The following is a 19,979-nucleotide window of genomic DNA, read 5'->3' on the forward strand; positions in this document are numbered from 1 at the left end:
CTTTAGGCTATAAATGGGCACTGTGTTTGTCCGAATTATTGTATAAAAATGAAGTTAATCCAGTTGTTACATGTTTCATGTATATTTCCATAATATTTTGATATGCCCCCAGCATTATCACTATTCACTATTTTGATATGGACATCCCATTTGTTTAAAAAAAATTATTGTCTAGTTAGTTTAGATTGATTATTTAGACTTTACTGTAACAGCCCATCTGCGATATCATATGTTGTTTGTCATACGCGCAGACTTCCAAGTAAAATGAATGACCTCCTATATGCAGGCCAGCTGTCCAAATGTAGCAGTCAAAATGATGCCCGTCAAATATTAGTCAATATTTCATTACAACACCCATGATATCGAATTCTTCCTTGTTCCTAAAAACGATAAATTTCATAGAAGAAACAGGAATATTCCTCCAAAAAATGTCCAATATTGGTTGACAACTGTAGGCCATATGATTCATAGTTTTATAATCATTTGGAAGTTTATTGCGTGTTACTTCTACAAATACGAAAGTTCGCCATTTGTATCACTTGGGGTATGCCGAACCCCAACCTCCTAATTTATATGCCCCTGGATCGAAAGATCCCGAGAGTATATTGTTTTTGTCCTGTCTGTCTGTTTATTGTCAACTTTAACCTTGCCATAACTTTTGATTGGTTGGAGCTATGACTTTCATATTTCACATGTGTATTCCTTGTGACAAGACCTTTCTTTGGGTACCATCATATTTGACCTTTTCACCTTGACCTTGGAGTTTGACCCACTTTTGCAAAATTTTATGAGACTTTAACCTTGGCCATAACTGCTGAACAGTTGGTGCTTGGGGTTTCAAACTTCGCAAGTGTATTTCTTGTGACAAGGCCTTCCTTTGGATACCAACAACATTGACCTTTTGACCTTGGAGTTTGACCTACTTTTGAAAAAACTTTAACCTTGGCCATAACTTTTGAACAGTTGGTGCTTGGGGTTTCAAACTTCACATATGTATTCCTTGTGACAAGACCTTCCTCTGGATATCAACCTCTTTGACTCTTTGACCTTGACCTAGGAGTTTGACCTACTCTGAAAAACTTTAACCTTTGCCATAACTTTTGAATAGTTGGTGCTAGGGCTTTCATACTTCACATATGATCCTTGTGTCAAAGCCTTCCTTTGGATACCAACAACTTTGACCTTGACCTTGACGTTTTACTTTCTTTTAAAAAACTTTAACCTTTGCCATAACCTTTGAACAGTTGCAGCTAGGCTTTCAAATTTCACAGGTATATTCCTCGAGACAAGACCTTTCTTTGGGTACCAACATTTTTTATCTTTTGGCCTGGATTCTGACTTGCATTTGAGAAAATTTAACCTTCACCATAAGCTGCCATACGGGGGCATCAGTGTTTCACAGACACGTTTTGTTATTCTTTTTAAATTTGCATGGGATTGACATAATTGTCTTCCTATTTGTGTATGCTTTAATATTACATATTACCGATAATGTAACTCTTCAGTCTCTATGAGTTGTTTTTAGATAAAAAAGAGATTTATGTATAAGTAGAAAACGAAATACTTAACAACTCAAATAGACAGAAGGGTTACATTATGGTAATATGAATTGTTGCACATTAGGATACATGAATAGGAAAAAACAATGGCGATCCAATATTTAAAAGGAAAAAAAAATATGGGGAGGGGATGGGGGCCACACCCCATATGATTTAATCATCATGATCATGTAATGATGATAATAATATGGTTTTAGATGATTTTAAAACATTTTAAAATCATTCAAAATGTTCACAATACCTATACATGTATATTAAACAAAATGTGTTGTAACTAAAGTTTATATATATATATATATATATATATATATATATATATATATATATATATATATATATATATATATATATATATATATATATATATATTCTTTGAGCTATTGCAGTCAAAATAAATCGTTTCCTTTTCACAAAACTTTTTTTTTATTCACGGGAACACACCGTTTACCAGTTACATTCTTCAGCAGCCATAACAGTCATGTGACATACGCTTGAAATTAATGGTGGTTTAAGAAAGTAAATGTTTGTGTAGAAAATACATATATACAATTCTACATGATTTGTTTTCTTTTCCGTACACAAGTTTTGCCCAATATTTTACAATACTTGAATAAATATTTATTTATAATGGAAACCGTTCAGTTTCTCCATAAACCATATAACTTTGAGTGCTGCTTTTTAAATTCAATATATGTTTTGGAAAACGTAAATTTTGTTTGAGTCAAACGAATGCAATGCAATTTGATTTGAAAAGTGCAATATCCGCACACAATCGTTTGATAAATTATCTCGCATTTTTATTGAATGAATTGACTTTATTTTCATATAAACAATGCATATGCAACGTATATAATGCTAACATGTTTTTTTAATGTTTATAGTTGAAATCTGTGACTTGGATTGCAGGCATTATGTAATTAATTTACCTATACAAGGCCCTGTTTAGCAATCAATTTCCCCTAGAGTTTTTTAAAAATTTGCAAAAATAGAAATATCACGGGAAAACAAACGGGAAGCTATAACTGGTTTCTCTTACATAAAAGGACCCATCATCAGCTGGATATATAAACCATGGTTTATGGTCTTGAGGTCATTCTGAGAAAATTTGCTGTAAATGTAAGTATGTTGGCTTGATTTAGGCCTTTCTTTTTATACTGAATCTGAATGTGAAACGGAATGTTCCGTCTACCTGATCAATACTTAGGCTCACGGGTGTGTGAATGGTCAACAGGGGGATGCTTACTCCCCTAGGCATCTGATCCCACCTCTCAAATTTCCAGGGGTCTCTGTTTTATGCCCTCTTCACTGAATTGTATTGTTTATAGATTTTTTAGATCGGTCACTGTTCGTTATTTTCACCTTTTTCATATGTAATCTGATGAATAGATTTTGTATAATTTTATACCTGGTAATGTTTATCTTGATTTCGTCTACTTCTTGAATCAATTTTTGAGTACTACTACTAGAACCAGTACAAGTAGAAAAATGGGAATGAGAAAAGTGGGGGGGGGGGGGGAGGACAGATTGAAAATAGAGGCCTCTGGTGTCGCTGTTGAGGCAAATGACTGTACATATTGTAGTTTAATCTGGAAAAAGCAATGCTTTTTTTCAGTTTCATAATGAGGACAATCACCCTGGCAGTGGTTTTGATAGTAATCATTTTGTTAGAGCATTCTGTGGTAGAAGGTTGGTGGGGAAGTAGTCGAGAGAATAAATCGAGTAGTCGAGAAAATAAAGGTCAAGATGGTGGTTCGAAAAGTGTAGGTGAACGGATCAGTTCAGCAGTACGCTCCGGAGTAAATCGCGCCAAAGAGGCATTCCAGAAGGCCAAAGAGAAGGTGCAATCTGGGATTGACTTCGCAAAACAGGCTGCTCAAGGAGCCGGAGACATGAACAGGGCGTACAGGTAAGTCACAGACACTTGACGTTTTAAACCTTTCTCTTCATTGATTAAAATATCACCATACTATAACTAATAATTATATATAGTATGGTGATGTTTTTATAATTGAAAAAAAGTTTAAAACGTCGAGTGCCTGTAAGATAAGAATAAATAAGTATGTTCTAGCTATTTGAGAAAAATTCATGAATGTGAAAACGGGGAATAAAAGTAAATTAAATACATTTTTGAAGCACACTTTTTCACATGAAGACTAATGTATCCTTTTTGGACTGAAGACTTTGTAAAAATAAAGTTTAAAATTCGTGATGTCGAGTTTCGTTCCTATGAAAATTATAAGTTCTCCGGGGTGTCCATACCCTTATAAACAACATAAATTAGATCCTTTTTACTTTCTTTCTTGTATTATTCAATAAACTACGTGTACATACTTCTGGATCGCGATTCCCATAGTCATAAAAACGAGATACTGGGATATACTAATCACATGAAAATCAACATATCTAATATGGATAGCATGGAAAGTGAAAGATCTTGCAGCAAAATATCCCATGTCTCTCTTTTACGAGTTCAATTGAAAACGTGTACTAGCATGTCCCTTATCCAGCCTCGTTTTGGTAGGATAACAGTATGTTGAACATATTTAGTCCAGTAATCAAAAATCTGTATATAACAAATGGTCACCAGAAAATGAAATTGACAATAATATCAAAATGAGTAAGTATTGTGTAATTTCAGTGACATGAAAGAAGCTAACTGGAAGAATTCAGACAAGTATTTCCATGCACGTGGTAACTATGACGCCGCCAAAAGAGGACCTGGGGGTGCATGGGCAGCAAAGATCATCAGGTTAGGAAAAAATTATTTATGATATGATAAAATAGTGATCAAAATAATTTATCAATCCGGTTATACTTACATGTAATTATTTATGCGTGTCTTTATAATTAGTGATGCCAGGGAAAACTATCAAAGCGGTTTGAGTGGCCAAGGAGCAGAAGACACGGCTAAAGACCAAGAAGCCAACGAATGGGGTCGGAAAGGTGGAGACCCAAACAAATATCGACCCAAAGGACTACCAGACAAATATAGATAAAAATCAAAGAATCTTCACAACACAAAACTTTTATTTTTGATGAATGTTTATTGTTTATATTGCTGTTGAATAAATAGAGGATATTCAATGTTCACAAGTGGGACAGGATGTTTTGATATTTTCACGAGTGCGAAGCACGAGAGAAAATATCAAAACATTCTGTCTCACGAGCGAAATAAATTCCATATCCAACTACAAAACATTGAATTTTTTGTTTATTACATTATCATTTAATTTCTATAAATTAATTGATTCTGATTGGATTAAAAATTCTTTTGATTACTGCATCAATAGAATGACTGAATCGAGTTCACTTGCACTTAGCAGCCGGAACTACTTTGGCTGACTTTACATTTATATTTCCCGCTTCCAGATTACTTTGTGAAAGAAAAATGAAATACTTTTTCTCTATTTTTCTGAATTTCAAGACTTGTCCCTTAAGCTCCTGAGGTATTTTCTACTTTCGTTTCTTTTCGAAGTATCCCCCTTTCATGGCCGCAGGAATCGGGGGGGGGGGCACGGGGGGGGGGCGTTCCCCCCCAATAATTTTGCCGATATACAGATTACTATAGTAAACATAGATATTATATGCTTGTGCCCCCTCAATGAAAACGTCTGATGACCTTTTTTTTTTTTTTTTTTTTTTTTTTTTTTTTTTGCTTGTCAGGAAATTTTTGGTAGTCGACGACCTTTTTTTTTTTTGCTTGTCAGGAAAGTGCCCCCTCAACTGTCAACTGAAAAATGTTTGGCTGTGCCCCCCAAAACTGAAATTGCTTCCTACGGGCCTGCCTTTGCTAAACAAATCAGATACTCTGCATATGACGACAATGCAGTTGAGGGAAAAAAGGAAAGAAATCATCACACGTATGTTTGAGATAACTGACCCAGTATGAACAATAAAACTGTGAAGAAATGTTTTTATGCTACCAAAGCGGGGAAATGCCGACGGTAATATGTTGATCATTAGGAACGAATGCATGAGAAAAACGACATGGATTCGGCAACAGACTCTTCCAGATTGTACAGCATGTTGTGATATGCATAGACAGGTTGTGATACGTATATATATGTTCGGTTTGAATTTCAGATGAAGATATGCGCAAATGAAGTCCAAAATATCTGTGACCTAGAAAGAGTTGTTAGGGTTATATTTGAGTAGCTTCCCTTTACATTGATATCAGCTTACCGGGGATTGATTGATTGATTGTATGTTGTTTTACGTCGCGTTCGAGAATTTTTTACTCTTTTATAGAGACGTCACCATATATACCGGTGAAGGGCTTCAAATTTAGACCTTTACTCGCTACTCAGGGCCATTGAGCAGTGAGGGATCTTTATCGTGCCAAAGCCTGCCGTGACACGGGGCCTCGGTTTTTAAGGTTTCATCCGAAGGACCCGCAACTTTCACTTCAATGTGCCGAGCGCTCGGCGATGGAAGTTATTACCTATATTTTATCGACTTTGGTCAGTCGCGGCTGAGATTCGAACTCACGACCTTCCGATCATGGAGCGAGCGCTCTACCGACTGAGTTCCGTGACGGTGTTTACCGGGGAGAATATACCCTTTGGGATATAGCAAAACTTAACAAGCATTCTGAGAGTATTGGATTAGCAATACTAGTCCCCTACCGGCAAGTGTAATCTGGTTCCCGTAAAAAAATTGAAAATCCCATAATTCTATAAAAATCAATGAAGCGGAACGAAATACAAACTTGATCTATAACTCATCATGATACACTCACATACCAAAAATCAGCCCAATATCTGCAAGCATTTAGAAAAAAATGTGCGGAAAACAAGTGGGACAGACTGACAGAGGGACAGCTAGACAGACAGACGGACGGACAGACTCAGAGGAAACCTATAGTCCCCTCCGGCTTCACCGGTAGGGGACTAATAACACAACAGGTAAGTTTTTTGTTTTAAAACTGTTATTACTCCCCTACCGGTGAAACCGGAGGGCTGTAGGTTTCCTCTGAGTCTGTCCGTCTGTCTGACTGTCTAGCTGTCCCTCTGTCTGTCTGTCTGTCAGTCTGTTATAAATAGATAGTTGCTCTTAAACACATTTTCTGAAAATTTCTGAGATTTAAAGGAAAAATCAAAAATTAAATGTTGAATATAATTTTGTAAGTGAATCGCAACTATGATTAAAAAGCATGACACATATGAATAGAAACTTAATTAAATTGAATATTTTATCAATTTTTTTTAAATCCTTTTTTTTAAATTTTGATCATCCAAATATATATTTTTCTAAAAATAAAACAATGCACAAACAGTCATCTTGTTTGTCACTATCGCATACAGCTGTAATTTCCCTCCAGGTTAAAACAAATATGAATTGTCATCAGTTACATAATCAAAAAGTTTAATTCAGTTGAATCTACCCACAGCACAGGCCAAAAATATATACTGAAGTTTGATTCTGCAAGGACTTAAAAAGTTTTTTTGTTAAGTACCTTTTTAAATATCTTCAAACTAATCTTAATCTTAAAATCAAAACAAAACATGGGAATCAATCTGCCTCTTTTTGTGCTACGGTACATCTAATTTAATCTTCCTGTATTGCAATTGCAGCTAAGATATAAACACGTTTTCGGAGCTTTGTCTATCTTTTCTTTTGAACCATGGAATATTCCCCGAACGTCTACTGGCTAAAACAACTATTTAATTATCACACTCAATTAAGAGGCCCTCTAAGGGGTCCAGGTAGAGTTTACCTGTGTTACCTTGATTGAATTAAGTAGTCAAAATCAAATAATTTAATATTTACTGATAAAACTGTGTGCTAAAGCATAGATTTATTGATTAAATACTTGCTATAGTTGAAGGCACTAAACAATTAAATATTTTTTCATGTACATGTAATAAATAATTTATTATAAACTATTTTCAATTAAGCATAACTTTTTTTAACCTAACACTTGGCACTTAATTGAAGCATCACTTACACCACATTTTAACCTTTTAAGCTTTGTTTAATCTATATTAAACATGGAGAACTTTTTCACATTGCATTTACAGGTCCATAGAAAGAAAAGGGGGGAGGGGGCATTTTTGTGAGCAAAGACTTTTCCTGTAGTATAGTCTATTCCTCTAGATCTAATATGTAAATTTTCATTTAGATGTTGCTCCCTCTTACAATCTTTTGCTGTAAGGTCGAGCGCTGGCGAATATTCCAGCACTTGAAAAAAAAATCTACAAACAGAGAAAGTCCACCCCTCCCCACACACGAACACACAAAATAGGATTTTCAAGGTTTTCTTTTTAATTATTTAAATTTTACTTGTTAGATTTCTCTGGGGGTTGCCCCTTCTCCCACTGTTTAAACCATTGCTACCTCTTTGTTTGGAAGCAATATCTAAAGTTGGGGGGGGGGGGTTAAAATTCAAAATGATTTTTCAAAATGATTTTTTTTCCAAATATAATCGTATCTTACTCTTTTTGATAGATTTTTTTTACCAAAATAAATTACATGTATATTGTGATTGAGTTTTATGATACAAACTCACAAAGATTTTGAAATTATTTATTGTTATAATATTTATTGTTATAATATTTAAAATTAATGCTTTGAAATGATGATTAAAACTAAATTAAATCAAAAGTATCTAAAGCAAAATTTATTTAAAATGACATATGATCGATAGATTTTTCCTGTTTAAGAAAGAATGCTACTTACATGTTCACGGAAATTTTATTTAACCGATCTTTGAGACATCTCCTCTGAAATATGGCATAAGTATGGAAAGATCGATATTAGTTTAAATTAATTTTTATGAATTTTGGGGGCTTTTTTTAGGAGAAAATGAAAAGATTGTTTTAATTGCAAATAAGATCCTTTAGAGTTTAAAGTTTGCCCTAAATAAATGGATAATATAAATATATAATAGAAAATGTCAAGAAAAATCAGATAAGGGTTTTTTTTAATTTTTGCTAAAAATTATTTATGAAAATAAAACACATTATTTTTAGCATTTTTTAACTAATCCATAAATCTTCAAGATTTTTACATTTCCCCTAAAAAAAAAAATCATGTTAAAACAATGAATATATTTTATCAATATTTCCATGCTGAAACCATGTTTCAGAAGAGATGTCAAACATTATTGTTGCTGTAGAATTCCTCCTTCAATAAATACAGGTAAAGCTAGTTCATAAATGATTGTAGATACTACCTGTACCCCTTACAGGGCCCCTTAATTGAGTGTGATAATTAGATGTTGGTTTAGTCCAGTAGACGTTCGGGGAACACACCGAATCATGTATAGTCCAAATTTATGTAATGAACTTCTTAAAATCCGTTATGTGACCTTTCTGTACTTATAAAATATAATTTTGTAGCATTAAGAATTTCAAAAGCAGTAAAATCATTTATGAGTCTTAAGAATTCACTGAATTTACAGCAGACATAAAGGTTTTCTTAAAAATTCAGATTAGAAATTAAAAGTAAGATCATGAATTTTTTTTAAATACATGTATTACAAAACATATGTTCTTTTTATGGCTCGGTTGTTCTTTTATTGGCGTTTACAAAATATTTACTATATTTAATTTGTCACAGCATGGCGAGAATTCATGATAATTAATAAATGTGATCTGCTGCCTGCATGGAATTCTTGGATGCCAAACTTTAAAAAAAAGTACTGTAAAAAAATTTGAAATCAAAAATCCTTCCGCCGCAAAAAAAATGTTCCTAAATTGATTTTTTATGGAATTTAATCGTGGGGTTTTAATGAATACAATTTAACTGGCATTGAAAAATCAAATATATTGTTAAAACTAAAATGTGATGCAGAATTTTCAGAAGAGTCCAGAAAAAAATTTGCCAAAATCAGAACCTCTTTGAAGTCAATTTACTTTGGCTGTCTCTTTCTTTGGATTACTTTTTACCTATTGTACGTACAAAATTATGAGCTTGAGAGTAGGTGTGACGTACATTCCTTTTTCTTTATAACTATTCTTCAAGTGTAACTTTCTTTGGCATCGCTTTCGTTTTGAAGAACAAAATTGTGCTAATACAAAATATCTTTCTAGGTATATATTGAGGACTTACATATCACTTTCGCATCTAATTTACGTAACTTTTTCTGAAAGCAATAATCGATGTTGCTGCAGATCTGTAGCTCGCTGGTCTGAAAAAAATTGGGATGGTAGTCGACATACAAGACGAATTTTTTGCAAAATCCAAAAATAAAATTATAGGCTTTTGCTGGTAGCTATTGAGCTTATTTCAAGTGATTACTGACTTTTAGCTCAGGACTTGAATATTATGTATTAGGAACTACTAATATAAACTATGTCTGGAGTTATCAACCTTGGACTGAAAATTTTGTTTTCCTGTGGTATTAGGCTGATTTTTTTAAATATATAAATAACTTTATGTTGATGACTCTAACGAAAATGTTACCAGTATGTTTGAACTCCGTTTCACGGAAAAAAACTACCAGAAGATTGATAAATTATCCAAATATTTCTTAGCATTACTTGAGAATGGTTGGAATTTCGATGTTCGTTCACGAACATTTAATTTCAAAAAAGTAATGGTTGTGAGCTGATTTTATGATTTCAAGTTTTTTCTTAAAAATAGCTCTTGATCCTATGACTTTGGATCATTGCCATGTCAGACCGTTGGGGCATGAGCTCAAACCTTTGAAAACATAGCGATTCTCAATTTCTTAGCTATTTTCAAAGTTTTCCAAAAATGGATAAAGAGATGAAATAATTCACATAGATCAAATGTGCACCCATTTTTGTCATGAATAAGGGAGGGTGGAGTTTATTTAGTATAGCTTGGTTTATGACTATTAAGTACATATATCCGTAAATTTTACGTTAAATAGATACGTTTATAATTTGTTTGCTCTGTCCATGGGTGATCCTTTTTTTCAAGTGAACATAAATTTCATTTGTCATTTTTTTTCCTCACCGTTCAGGTAGGAATTGTTAATTAAATAAATAACTAAAGCTGACATCACTGATCATTACTTTGACGCGCATAGATTCCTTGAGCAGTGACTCTTCCATCAATGGAACATACATTGACGTACGTATCAATAAAACATTATTTTACGTACTTGATCTTACTGTGTATGATTATTTATACAGATATAAATATGAAAAAATAAAATGTCTTTCTTTCCTTGTAAGTATGGGAACACATCAGTACAGGTTGCAGCTATTGCAGAAGAAATACCATAACCCGCTTACAAGGGTTATATAATTTGTCTGCAACAGCTGCAACTTTCATTCCCATATGAACAACCAAAGAAAGTATTTATTGTTTGAAACAAAGCTTACAAACCTTTGCTTAGGCACTATTTAACAGAAGGTAAAGGTAGAAAATTTTAAAAGTAATTTTACAAAAAATTCCTGGTTTAAACAAAAATAGAATAAGGACTGCAAAGAACGTTTCGCCCTATTTATTGAAGAGAAGATAGTCTGGCAACTTTTCTGTCGTGTTTTTTCCCCCTTCCTGACACTCGTGTCAGTTTTTAACAAATTCATTGTTTCAGTCATTTCTTTATATTGACTGATGTCTACACTTTCTCTACTTTGTCAAGACGAATTAGGCTCCTACAATGTACTCATCAAAATTTTAAAAGTTCTTTCCAAGTGTAATCAACATGATTTTAAAGTGTTTCAAAAATCAGATCGGGTTTCTGAGTTAGTATTTCGGTATCCCCATCCGGTAAATTTATATAACTTCTTGCGCATAACATTTTGTTGACTTAGAAATTCTGGCATTCATTTCGAAAAAAAGAAAGAAATATATATAATTTTATTCTTTCATTATTAATATTTCAGAGTTCCATCTCGTTTTACACAGCTGTTATAATAATATAAAGATATCGCTAATATGCACCTGAGCTTTGCACTCTAAGCGACGTCCAGATTATTTGTTTCATGATCAGCATTTCAACGTTTATAAATAGCCACGAGAATCAATTGACCGAAATTCAAATTGAAACGAAGTTGGATGACTAAATACTTCTTTAAAAAAGTGGTCTGATAAGATGTTCTTCCCTGTTCGTAAAGGAGGTCGTAAGCTCGACAGGACAATCAGGAAGTTTATTTCAATTTACTTTCAAAAAATGTTCAAGAAAGGTTAACACCTATAAGCTCTTAAAAATATCTTAAGAAAAGATTAGATTGTTTATTGCGTTTTACTTCCAAACAGAAAAGCCATGATATTTCGTCCTCTGCATATATATATTATGATCCCTGGCCTAAGCGTTTTTAACTTCATACAAATTTATTTCCTAAGCACATGCAAATGCACTTGTTTCTGAAATAAAAAGTATGATAATTTTTTTTTTTTATTATTATTATCAAAAACACAAGGTATCCCTACGGGCTCGTTTAATAATGTACAACTCAGGTCAGTCAGGTGTCTTAATCATTGTATTGACCTCAAAAACAACAATAATTGTATAATACATGGACAAATTTCATATTTATTCTGACAAATGAGATAATTGTTCCGACATATTTGTTCTTCGTTCGGACGAACAAGATATTTGTTCTTCTTTCTACTAATTAAATATACTCGTAAGTTGGAAGAATGTAAATTATATAGTTTTTGTTCCGACGAACTGGATATTTGCTTGTTGTTGAACAACTTGGCGAATTGCATATTTGTTCGAACAGAATTTATCTTTCCTTTGATTAAAAAACAAAACAAAACAAAGATGGTACATGTACAAATAAATGCACGTTGGGGACTAGAAAAGGATAATTTTCTGATCAAGTTCTCTTTTATTCCATTCATTTGCGGTTTCTTGAGTTTCATGGAAGTTTTACTTGCAGTTCAGGAGTGCTTGCATCTCAAAATATATATTGGATAGTTAACTTATGCTTGCTCAATCGGTTTTCATCAAAATTACGAAGTACTCAAAATATTATGTAATTATTCTTATTGAAATTGTAAGATACATTTGCTGTACATGTATGTCCAAAATAATAAAAAGACAATAAAAACCATTCTCTCTCTCTCTCTCTCTGGAATATATAAGAAAAATTCCTAAAAATCTTTAAACCAATGATACATTTGTGAAATCAATATGGAAGCATTTCAAAATAGTGTAGATAGTGTATATTGAAGTTGATAAATGTTGTCAATTTAGCATAAAATACAAATCATTTTATTCGAAAGATATATCATCACTGTATCTTCAATATACCTCAGATGAGTATTTTTGCCCACAGGCCTCTTGATTTATAATTTTTAATCTTTCCAGCCAAAAAGAAATACATTCTTAATAAAATATGAAAGTGGTCATTATTCTAAAAGAAGGGGGGGGCGCATTTTCCTTCACGTAGAGTATGCAGATTATATTTTGAATTTCATTTTAAAAAAGTTTTTTTTAACGGAACAAAATTAAAATTCCTGATATGACTTGCCAGTAATTTACTAACATTCCCCTGATGTCCTTATCAATATGAATTTTATGATATTTCACATGCATGTGTTTTAACGGCTGACCTCTTGAAGAATTAATGGTGGCTGCCTTGACACAAGTGGAGCATTGTATTGTAGTTTAAATACATAATGGTACTTTTAATTTGGGTGGATTTTTTTTTTATTTAGGAGGATTTTTAAAGGGGCGAAAAAATGGGTATTACTTGTGAAAATCATAGAAATAGAGTCAATTCTTTAAAAAAAAATATTGTTATCAATATGCACGTATGTGGAAGAGGTAAATTTAATATTTTACAGAACAGTGAACACAGTACTGATCGATACCAACACGAATTCAGATATCTATATTTTGCAGTCCACAACTTGAAATCCGTGAAATCGCACCTAGCTGATATACATGTAACTTCTTAAGTTTTCCAATAAGGTTCGAACTTTTTGTCTATCCACTCACCTTGATGTTGACACTCATTCCCTTTTTTTGTTTTCATTGTTTGTTGTTTAACGCCCATCTTGAGAATTTTTCACTCATACGGAAACGCCACCATTTGCTGGTGGAAGGTTGCAAATTTTGACCTATACTCGGCACTCAGGGCAATTGAACAGGGGGGATCTTTTCCGTGCCAGCACGTACTGCGACTCTTGGTAGTGTGTCAGTACGAAATGTTTGCAAACAACAAAGATCTTCAAATCATAATAAGAAATCTATGAAAATTGATTGATCGATAATAAATAAGATAAATCAGATTGGTGGTAGAACATAATTATTTCAATGTGCACATTTATAAATCATCATGATCAGAAATATATTCTTTATCTGCTTTAACTTTGAAAAACTAAAACCAATAAAAAATCAATCAAATCAATCAAATTTTCAAAAAGAAACTATTTTTAAGTGGGGCTAAAAATTTTTACAGAGGCCAAATTTGAGGCCAGGCCAACTTTTGAGGCCAGGTCAAAAATAGGTTTGGAGCCAAATTAGAAGCCAAAATAGAGGCCAGGCCAACTTTGAAGCCATGCCAGACCAAAGGGGCCAGGCCAGGTTTTATAGTATGTCTTTTCAAACAAGGAGGTAGCGGATTCGGATCATTAAATTAGGGCCCCGCTCTGCGGGCGCCCTATAGTGATCAGTCTGTCCGTCCGTCTGTCCGTCCGAGATCTCTTGTCCGGAGCATATCTTCTCTCTCCTTGGCCCAATCTGGCTCATACTTCACCCACCGAGTGTCTATGGGTTAAGGGTGTGCAGTGACCTTGAACCATGTTTCTAGGTCTAAGGTCAAGGTCATAGCAGAATTATATGAAAAATCCTTGTCCGGAGCATATCTTCTCTCCTCTTGGTCCAATGTGACTCATACTTCACTCACAGAGTGCCACTGATCAATGGATGTGCAGTGACCTTGAAAGAATTTCTAGGTCAAGGGTCAAGGTACAAAATAGTCTCTCTGTTTAAAATCTTTGTTTGGTGCATGGTTTCTTTCTCTTAAGTCCAGTAAGCCTCAAACTTTACCAATTGACTTAGGGTACAGAACATTTGTGATTTTCCTTCCATATTTTGATATATATGCAACAGTTTTCATAGAGGATATGCAACATTTGTGATTTTTGTGCCGCTTTTTGATAGAGGGTATGGAGCACTCGTGATTTTCATGCCATTTTTTATTATAACAAGGATGACATAGAAGCCCTTTAGACTCGAACAACACGTCCCTTAATAGTACAGAAGTGTTCCTCTTCAAAATAAACCCTTTTCAGCTACTTTACTTTTTCATGTTCATTGCTGAAAGCGGGGCCCTTTGAGATGGCCACCATCTCAATGCTATCTAGTTTTAATTAGATTGCAAGAGCCTGTGATTATCATGTATAGAATAAGGGTCTTGAGATGTCTTTGGTCGTGTCTTTCATTAATTAACAATTTTCAATTGCCAGTGAGTACTCAATGTACTCATTGGCAACGTATTGATGATGTGCACAATAAATGTCCTTGTAAATTTGCTTTCCATGATTTATCATTATTATTAGCTTTCAATGATATAATCAAAATCTTTTATATCACTCTTTCTAGATGTAATAGATAAATTGAAAAATAAGAAAAAAGTCTGTGTACGTTACGTATGTATTATACATAAAGTCACATTCCTCAAAGGAAGAATCATTAACTGCTTGTTTTCAATATAAAGAACAAGGTATGGTTTCAATACAAATCTTGCCCTGTGTTTTTCTTAAAAATGAAAGTGATGTAAAAAATTAAAAACTCATGCTTTCTGAATCATTGAAATTACATGCAGAAAGTTCAGACAAATCATTTTTCTCACTGACCTTCTAAATGCTAATTGTGACGTCATAAACTTGTGCATTTTTCCGTATTTTCTTGAAAAGTTGCAGAAGACACCAATTTTCAATGGAATTTTCTCTCAGATGATATTGTCCACAGGCATCGCCCACAAAGATTTTGAGATATGTGATTTTTCAAAGAATTTTACACAACATATCCGAAAGTAAAAGTGGGCGATGGCTGTGGACAATATTTTCTTAAGGAAAATAACCCTTGAAATGGGTCATTTTGAGGCTTTTTCTGTTTAAAATAGAGAAATGCATCAAATTTATGACATCATATTTCCAGAATGGTACTCTTTCATGCCATATTCTTTCCTTATTTATAACAGTCATATACTCAACTAATGTTTAAGCCAGTTTCAAAACTTTTTGAAAACATTAAATTTTAAGCACAATAGAGCTAAAACCGTACCTTCTTCTTTTCGACCCTCATAGTATATCAAATTAGCTTGCATTTTGTTTTATGAAATAGCTTACCATTTCTATATCAATTGAAAATTTAGTTTTAAAAAAATGGTAGGTACATGTTTAATTTTTCTTGAAAGGCGACGTGTGTTGCAGGTTACGTAAATAATTAAATTACCTGTACACACCGCAAAATTTTCTCAAAATGCTCAAAATAGGAAGAAAAACTTTTCGACAGTCTTAAAATGTCATCGGAAAACAAACAGAAAAATAATTACGTTCATTCGCTTTTATTGAGCGAACCCTCTGATCTAAAAAAATAAAACAGGTTTTCTAATCCTCAGAAAAAGTTCTATCATTTAATAGTTGCATATTTAAGATAAGAGGTTACACTTTATATTAAATATCGAAAAATAGCTTTAAAAATTGGCTGTTTTGTAGAATTTTTCAGGATATGAGGAAAATGACGCATTTCATGACGTCATAATGCATTGGCTAGCCAGAAAAATTATTCGAGAACGATCGTCCTATATAAACCGTGATCTATGGTGTTGAAGTTATTCTGAGAAATTTCTTACAAATGTAAGTATGTTGGTTTGTTTTATAATGTACATATTCATGTTAAAATTGATTCTATGATACGTAGAGAAAAACTCACATCAATTTTTAATCACGTATAAATACACATTGAAATAAAGGAAATGGTAATGAAACCGATATCGTCAGCTGTCATTGCGAATAATATGTATACATGTAGGCCTAATATCTTTTTTCAGTTTCACAATGAGAACAATTACCCTGACAGTGGTTTTGATAGCAATCATTTTGACAGAGCACTCTGTGGTAGAAGGTTGGTGGGGAAGTAGTCGAGGATCGAGTAAATCGAGTAGTCGACAGAGTAATTCCAGAAGGCTGGGAGAAAAAGTCCGTTCAGCAGTAAGCTCTGGTGTAAATCGCGCCAAAGAGGCATTCCGAAAGGCCAAAGAGAAGGTAGGATCTGGAGTTGACTTTGTTAAACAAGCTGCTCAAGGAGCTGGAGACATGCACAAGGCATATAGGTAAGTGGAATTTTCTAGCAAATCTAGTACTATCTGTACTATTATAGGTTTGTAGCTATGACTAAGACTAGAAGGGAAATGGACAGGAATATATTTTGGAAAAGCTAAAACATTTGGACTGAAATGACAATGCAGACTACAATAATTTGGCTCTAAAGTCTATCTCTGTAATACACATGTAAGAATGGGATTTTTTTTTAAAATAAATATATGTCTACTTTAAATTGAAAGTAAATAACCTCCGATTTACTATTATATAAGCTTTGATGCTATAGTTAACTATATTAATCTATAGTTTACTTTAGTATTTGTGATATCCGTTATCCAGCTTCCTTTGATAGAGCAATAAACAGTTTGGTGACCTTGATTTGTACAGTAATTGAGATCTGTACAAAAAAAATAATAATAATAACATCACACAGGTAACGTATTAAATTTTTACAGAGACATGAAAGACGCTAACTGGAAGAATTCAGACAAGTATTTCCATGCACGTGGTAACCATGACGCCGCCAAAAGAGGTCCTGGGGTGCATGGGCAGCAAAGATCATCAGGTTAGGAGAAAATGATATGCAATATGATAAAATAGTAATCAAAAAATAATTTACTAATTCCTTTATACTTACAGGTAATCATTTATCTGTTTCTTTATAATAAGTAATGCCAGGGAAAACTATCAGAGCGGATTGAGTGGTCAAGGAGCAGAAGACACCGCTAAAGACCAAGAAGCCAACGAATGGGGACGGAAAGGTGGAGACCCAAACAAATACCGACCCAAAGGACTACCAGACAAATATTGATAAATCCTTAAAAGAATCCTCACAATGCTATACACTGAGTTTTGCTGAATATTCTTCTAACGTGTTCTTTTGCTGGAATAAATGGTTTTATAACCATTAACTATGTCTGTGTGTTATATACCCAAGGAGACTACATGCTGATAAAACAAGAAGAAAAAAAATCTTCAACTACAATTTGCAAGCAAATTACAATAGGATTTTGGAAGTGATGATTATACAGTTTTCTAGTTATATTTTATCAAGTTCTCTACCAGTTTCTTCTCTTTTTTCATTTTGGACCGCTTATGTATAACTGAAATACCATAGATCGGCGTCAAAAAAATCTGTTTAGCTATACTACATACAACCTTGATTTATTTACAAATAAAAATTTTTTTTTTTTATTTAGAAAAAGTGAGAAAAATCAGGAGCAAAATCAATGTTTTTAAATCAAATGTATTATTATTTTGCAAATAAATAAAAAAATAACAATTTAATTTAAATAGTGCTTACAAGTAAATATTCAGATCAGCTATAAAAACTTTCTTTTAGCTATTGCCAAGACTGAAAATCGGGCGAAATAGTAAGATGACGCCTTTCGCACAGTTATAAGTTGTATGTTTCTTTTTATAAGAACAGACATGTCCTCGCACAACATCCCTTTTCCTTATGAAGTCGCACAAAATTTTGAAAAATCACTTCTTTATGGTACATATTATCTACTAAGTCTGTAAATTTTATTTGTTCCTTTTGTTAAAATTTCTTAAATGATAAAAAAGAGTTTGCCACGAGACACCATGCATAAGTCTACTGAGTCTCCAGTAGGTCTGAGTTTCTGCTTTTTTGCCGATGGTATATATATATATATATATATATATATATATATATATATATATATATATATATATATATATATATATATATATATATATATATATATCTTTAACACTTGCATTCAGTTTTCAAAGGGTTTGACTTTCCTTTCTCAAGTGTAGGTAGTTGATTGTGAAGCAGAATGAAGGGGATTATCTCGATTCACCCAAAATTAATTCTGTTCTGTAAATTTATATAATAATTAAATGTGTACTGTTCGAGAGTTAATAGACTAAATATGTAACACAGTTAAAATATTACTTCATTTTTCGGATAGTACAGATTTTCCTTATCCCGACCACGGAATGGTATATTGACGTAAGACTAAAAGAAAGTAAAATCATTAGTTTTTACTAAAAGGCGTTTAGCTGATTTTTAAAATGTTTAAGTCTCGGCATTGTTGTCTTAAAGTTCAAGGCTTAAACATGTAAGTATCCTGTCTATTTAAGTACTTCGACTATGTTCGGAGTTTTCACCCTCTAGCTGATCTTAAAAGTTGTGATAATTGACCTATTTTCAACATACCATTAGACACAGGAATCATCCAAATATGTTAAGTAGTAGTTACCGTATAAGTTTTTATTGGTTTTCTCCAGATACCCTATAGAGAGGTTAAAAGGTCACTCGAAGGCGCAGCCTTCGAGTGACCTTTTAACCTCTCTATAGGGTATCTAGAGAAAACCAATAAAAAACTTATACGGTAAGTCACATGTACCATAGCACTCTCAGATTTCCTAATATGGCAGAGAGATGATGTATAAGTTGCAAATAAATTTCCTAATATGGTTTGTCACCTGACATAATTATAATTTCACGCGCTATACACTGTGCATATATATTACATTTTATTGCACATTTTGTGCACTTGCAATCAAAAAGCGAAAATGGACAAACACAGCGCAATGAGGATGGATCTGGATTTTCTTGAACTTCCGCAAAATTTTGAATGGGACATTTCTATCGATGATCAAGCTCTCTCACAGATAGGTCAGTTGATAGAGGACGAAGTAAACGTGTTTGATGGTATTGGGGATTTATCTCTTACTCAAACGGATTTTAATTTGACCCAGGAGCCGGTTACACCTGAAAATGTTAAACAGCAGTTGGACCATTCTGACGATCGATTTGGAAAGTTTAACGATGACGACGATATGGAAAAACCTTCTAAAGTCTACCGAGAATAAATTAAAGATTTTGAATAAAATTTAATTGAATTTGTATGCAATTTAAGACATGCACCGCCTATAGGTTATGAAGGCTCCGCCCATGGGTTATGGTGTAGATAACCCATAGTTAAAACAATAGAAAATATGGCGGCCTATGGTACATTTAGGTGTATCGTGAGATTGCTTGTCAAGATGATTATCTCATGAAATGTTGAAAAAAAATTCCTAGATAAGTTCAATGGTTTCAGAATGGGTTTGTCTGGTAACAGCACTCTCCTTGAATTACCAGGAAAAAAAACTTTTCATGGAAAAAAGGGGAAAGTGGTTAATGCCCCATGCAGGATCACACATAAAACGGATAAAGAAAGATAACTCTAGTAAAATGTCTAT

At 33.2% G+C, this 19,979-nt stretch overlaps 1 protein-coding gene and 1 pseudogene across 1 annotated transcript; both read left to right on the forward strand.

The window, feature by feature from the left end:
* Window positions 1–3,171: 3,171 nt before the first annotated feature.
* LOC133197176 (serum amyloid A-5 protein-like) lies at window positions 3,172–4,559 on the forward strand. The gene is made up of 3 exons (XM_061333065.1): window positions 3,172–3,465; window positions 4,198–4,308; window positions 4,411–4,559. The coding sequence occupies exons 1-3, from the start codon at window positions 3,179–3,181 to the stop codon at window positions 4,553–4,555; spliced, it is 543 nt and encodes a 180-aa protein (XP_061189049.1). The 5' UTR covers window positions 3,172–3,178; the 3' UTR covers window positions 4,556–4,559.
* An 11,937-nt stretch (window positions 4,560–16,496) lies between these two features.
* LOC133196145 (serum amyloid A-5 protein-like) lies at window positions 16,497–17,624 on the forward strand (annotated as a pseudogene).
* The last annotated feature ends 2,355 nt before the right edge of the window (window positions 17,625–19,979 follow it).

The sequence above is a fragment of the Saccostrea echinata genome, unplaced genomic scaffold (genome assembly GCF_033153115.1).
Source record: "Saccostrea echinata isolate AGI-Se365-2 ecotype Australia unplaced genomic scaffold, CSIRO_AGI_Sech_v1 ptg000030l, whole genome shotgun sequence".
NCBI lineage: Eukaryota > Metazoa > Mollusca > Bivalvia > Ostreida > Ostreidae > Saccostrea > Saccostrea echinata.

What these genes read in the sequence shown, in the direction of transcription:
- LOC133197176 (XM_061333065.1), top strand. Translation starts at nt 3,179, where the DNA reads ATGAGGACAATCACCCTGGCAGTGGTTTTGATAGTAATCATTTTGTTA. An exon ending in GACATGAACAGGGCGTACAG is followed by an intron (nt 3,466 to 4,197) that starts GTAAGTCACAGA and finishes GTGTAATTTCAG; the next exon opens with TGACATGAAAGAAGCTAACT. An exon ending in TGGGCAGCAAAGATCATCAG is followed by an intron (nt 4,309 to 4,410) that starts GTTAGGAAAAAA and finishes CTTTATAATTAG; the next exon opens with TGATGCCAGGGAAAACTATC.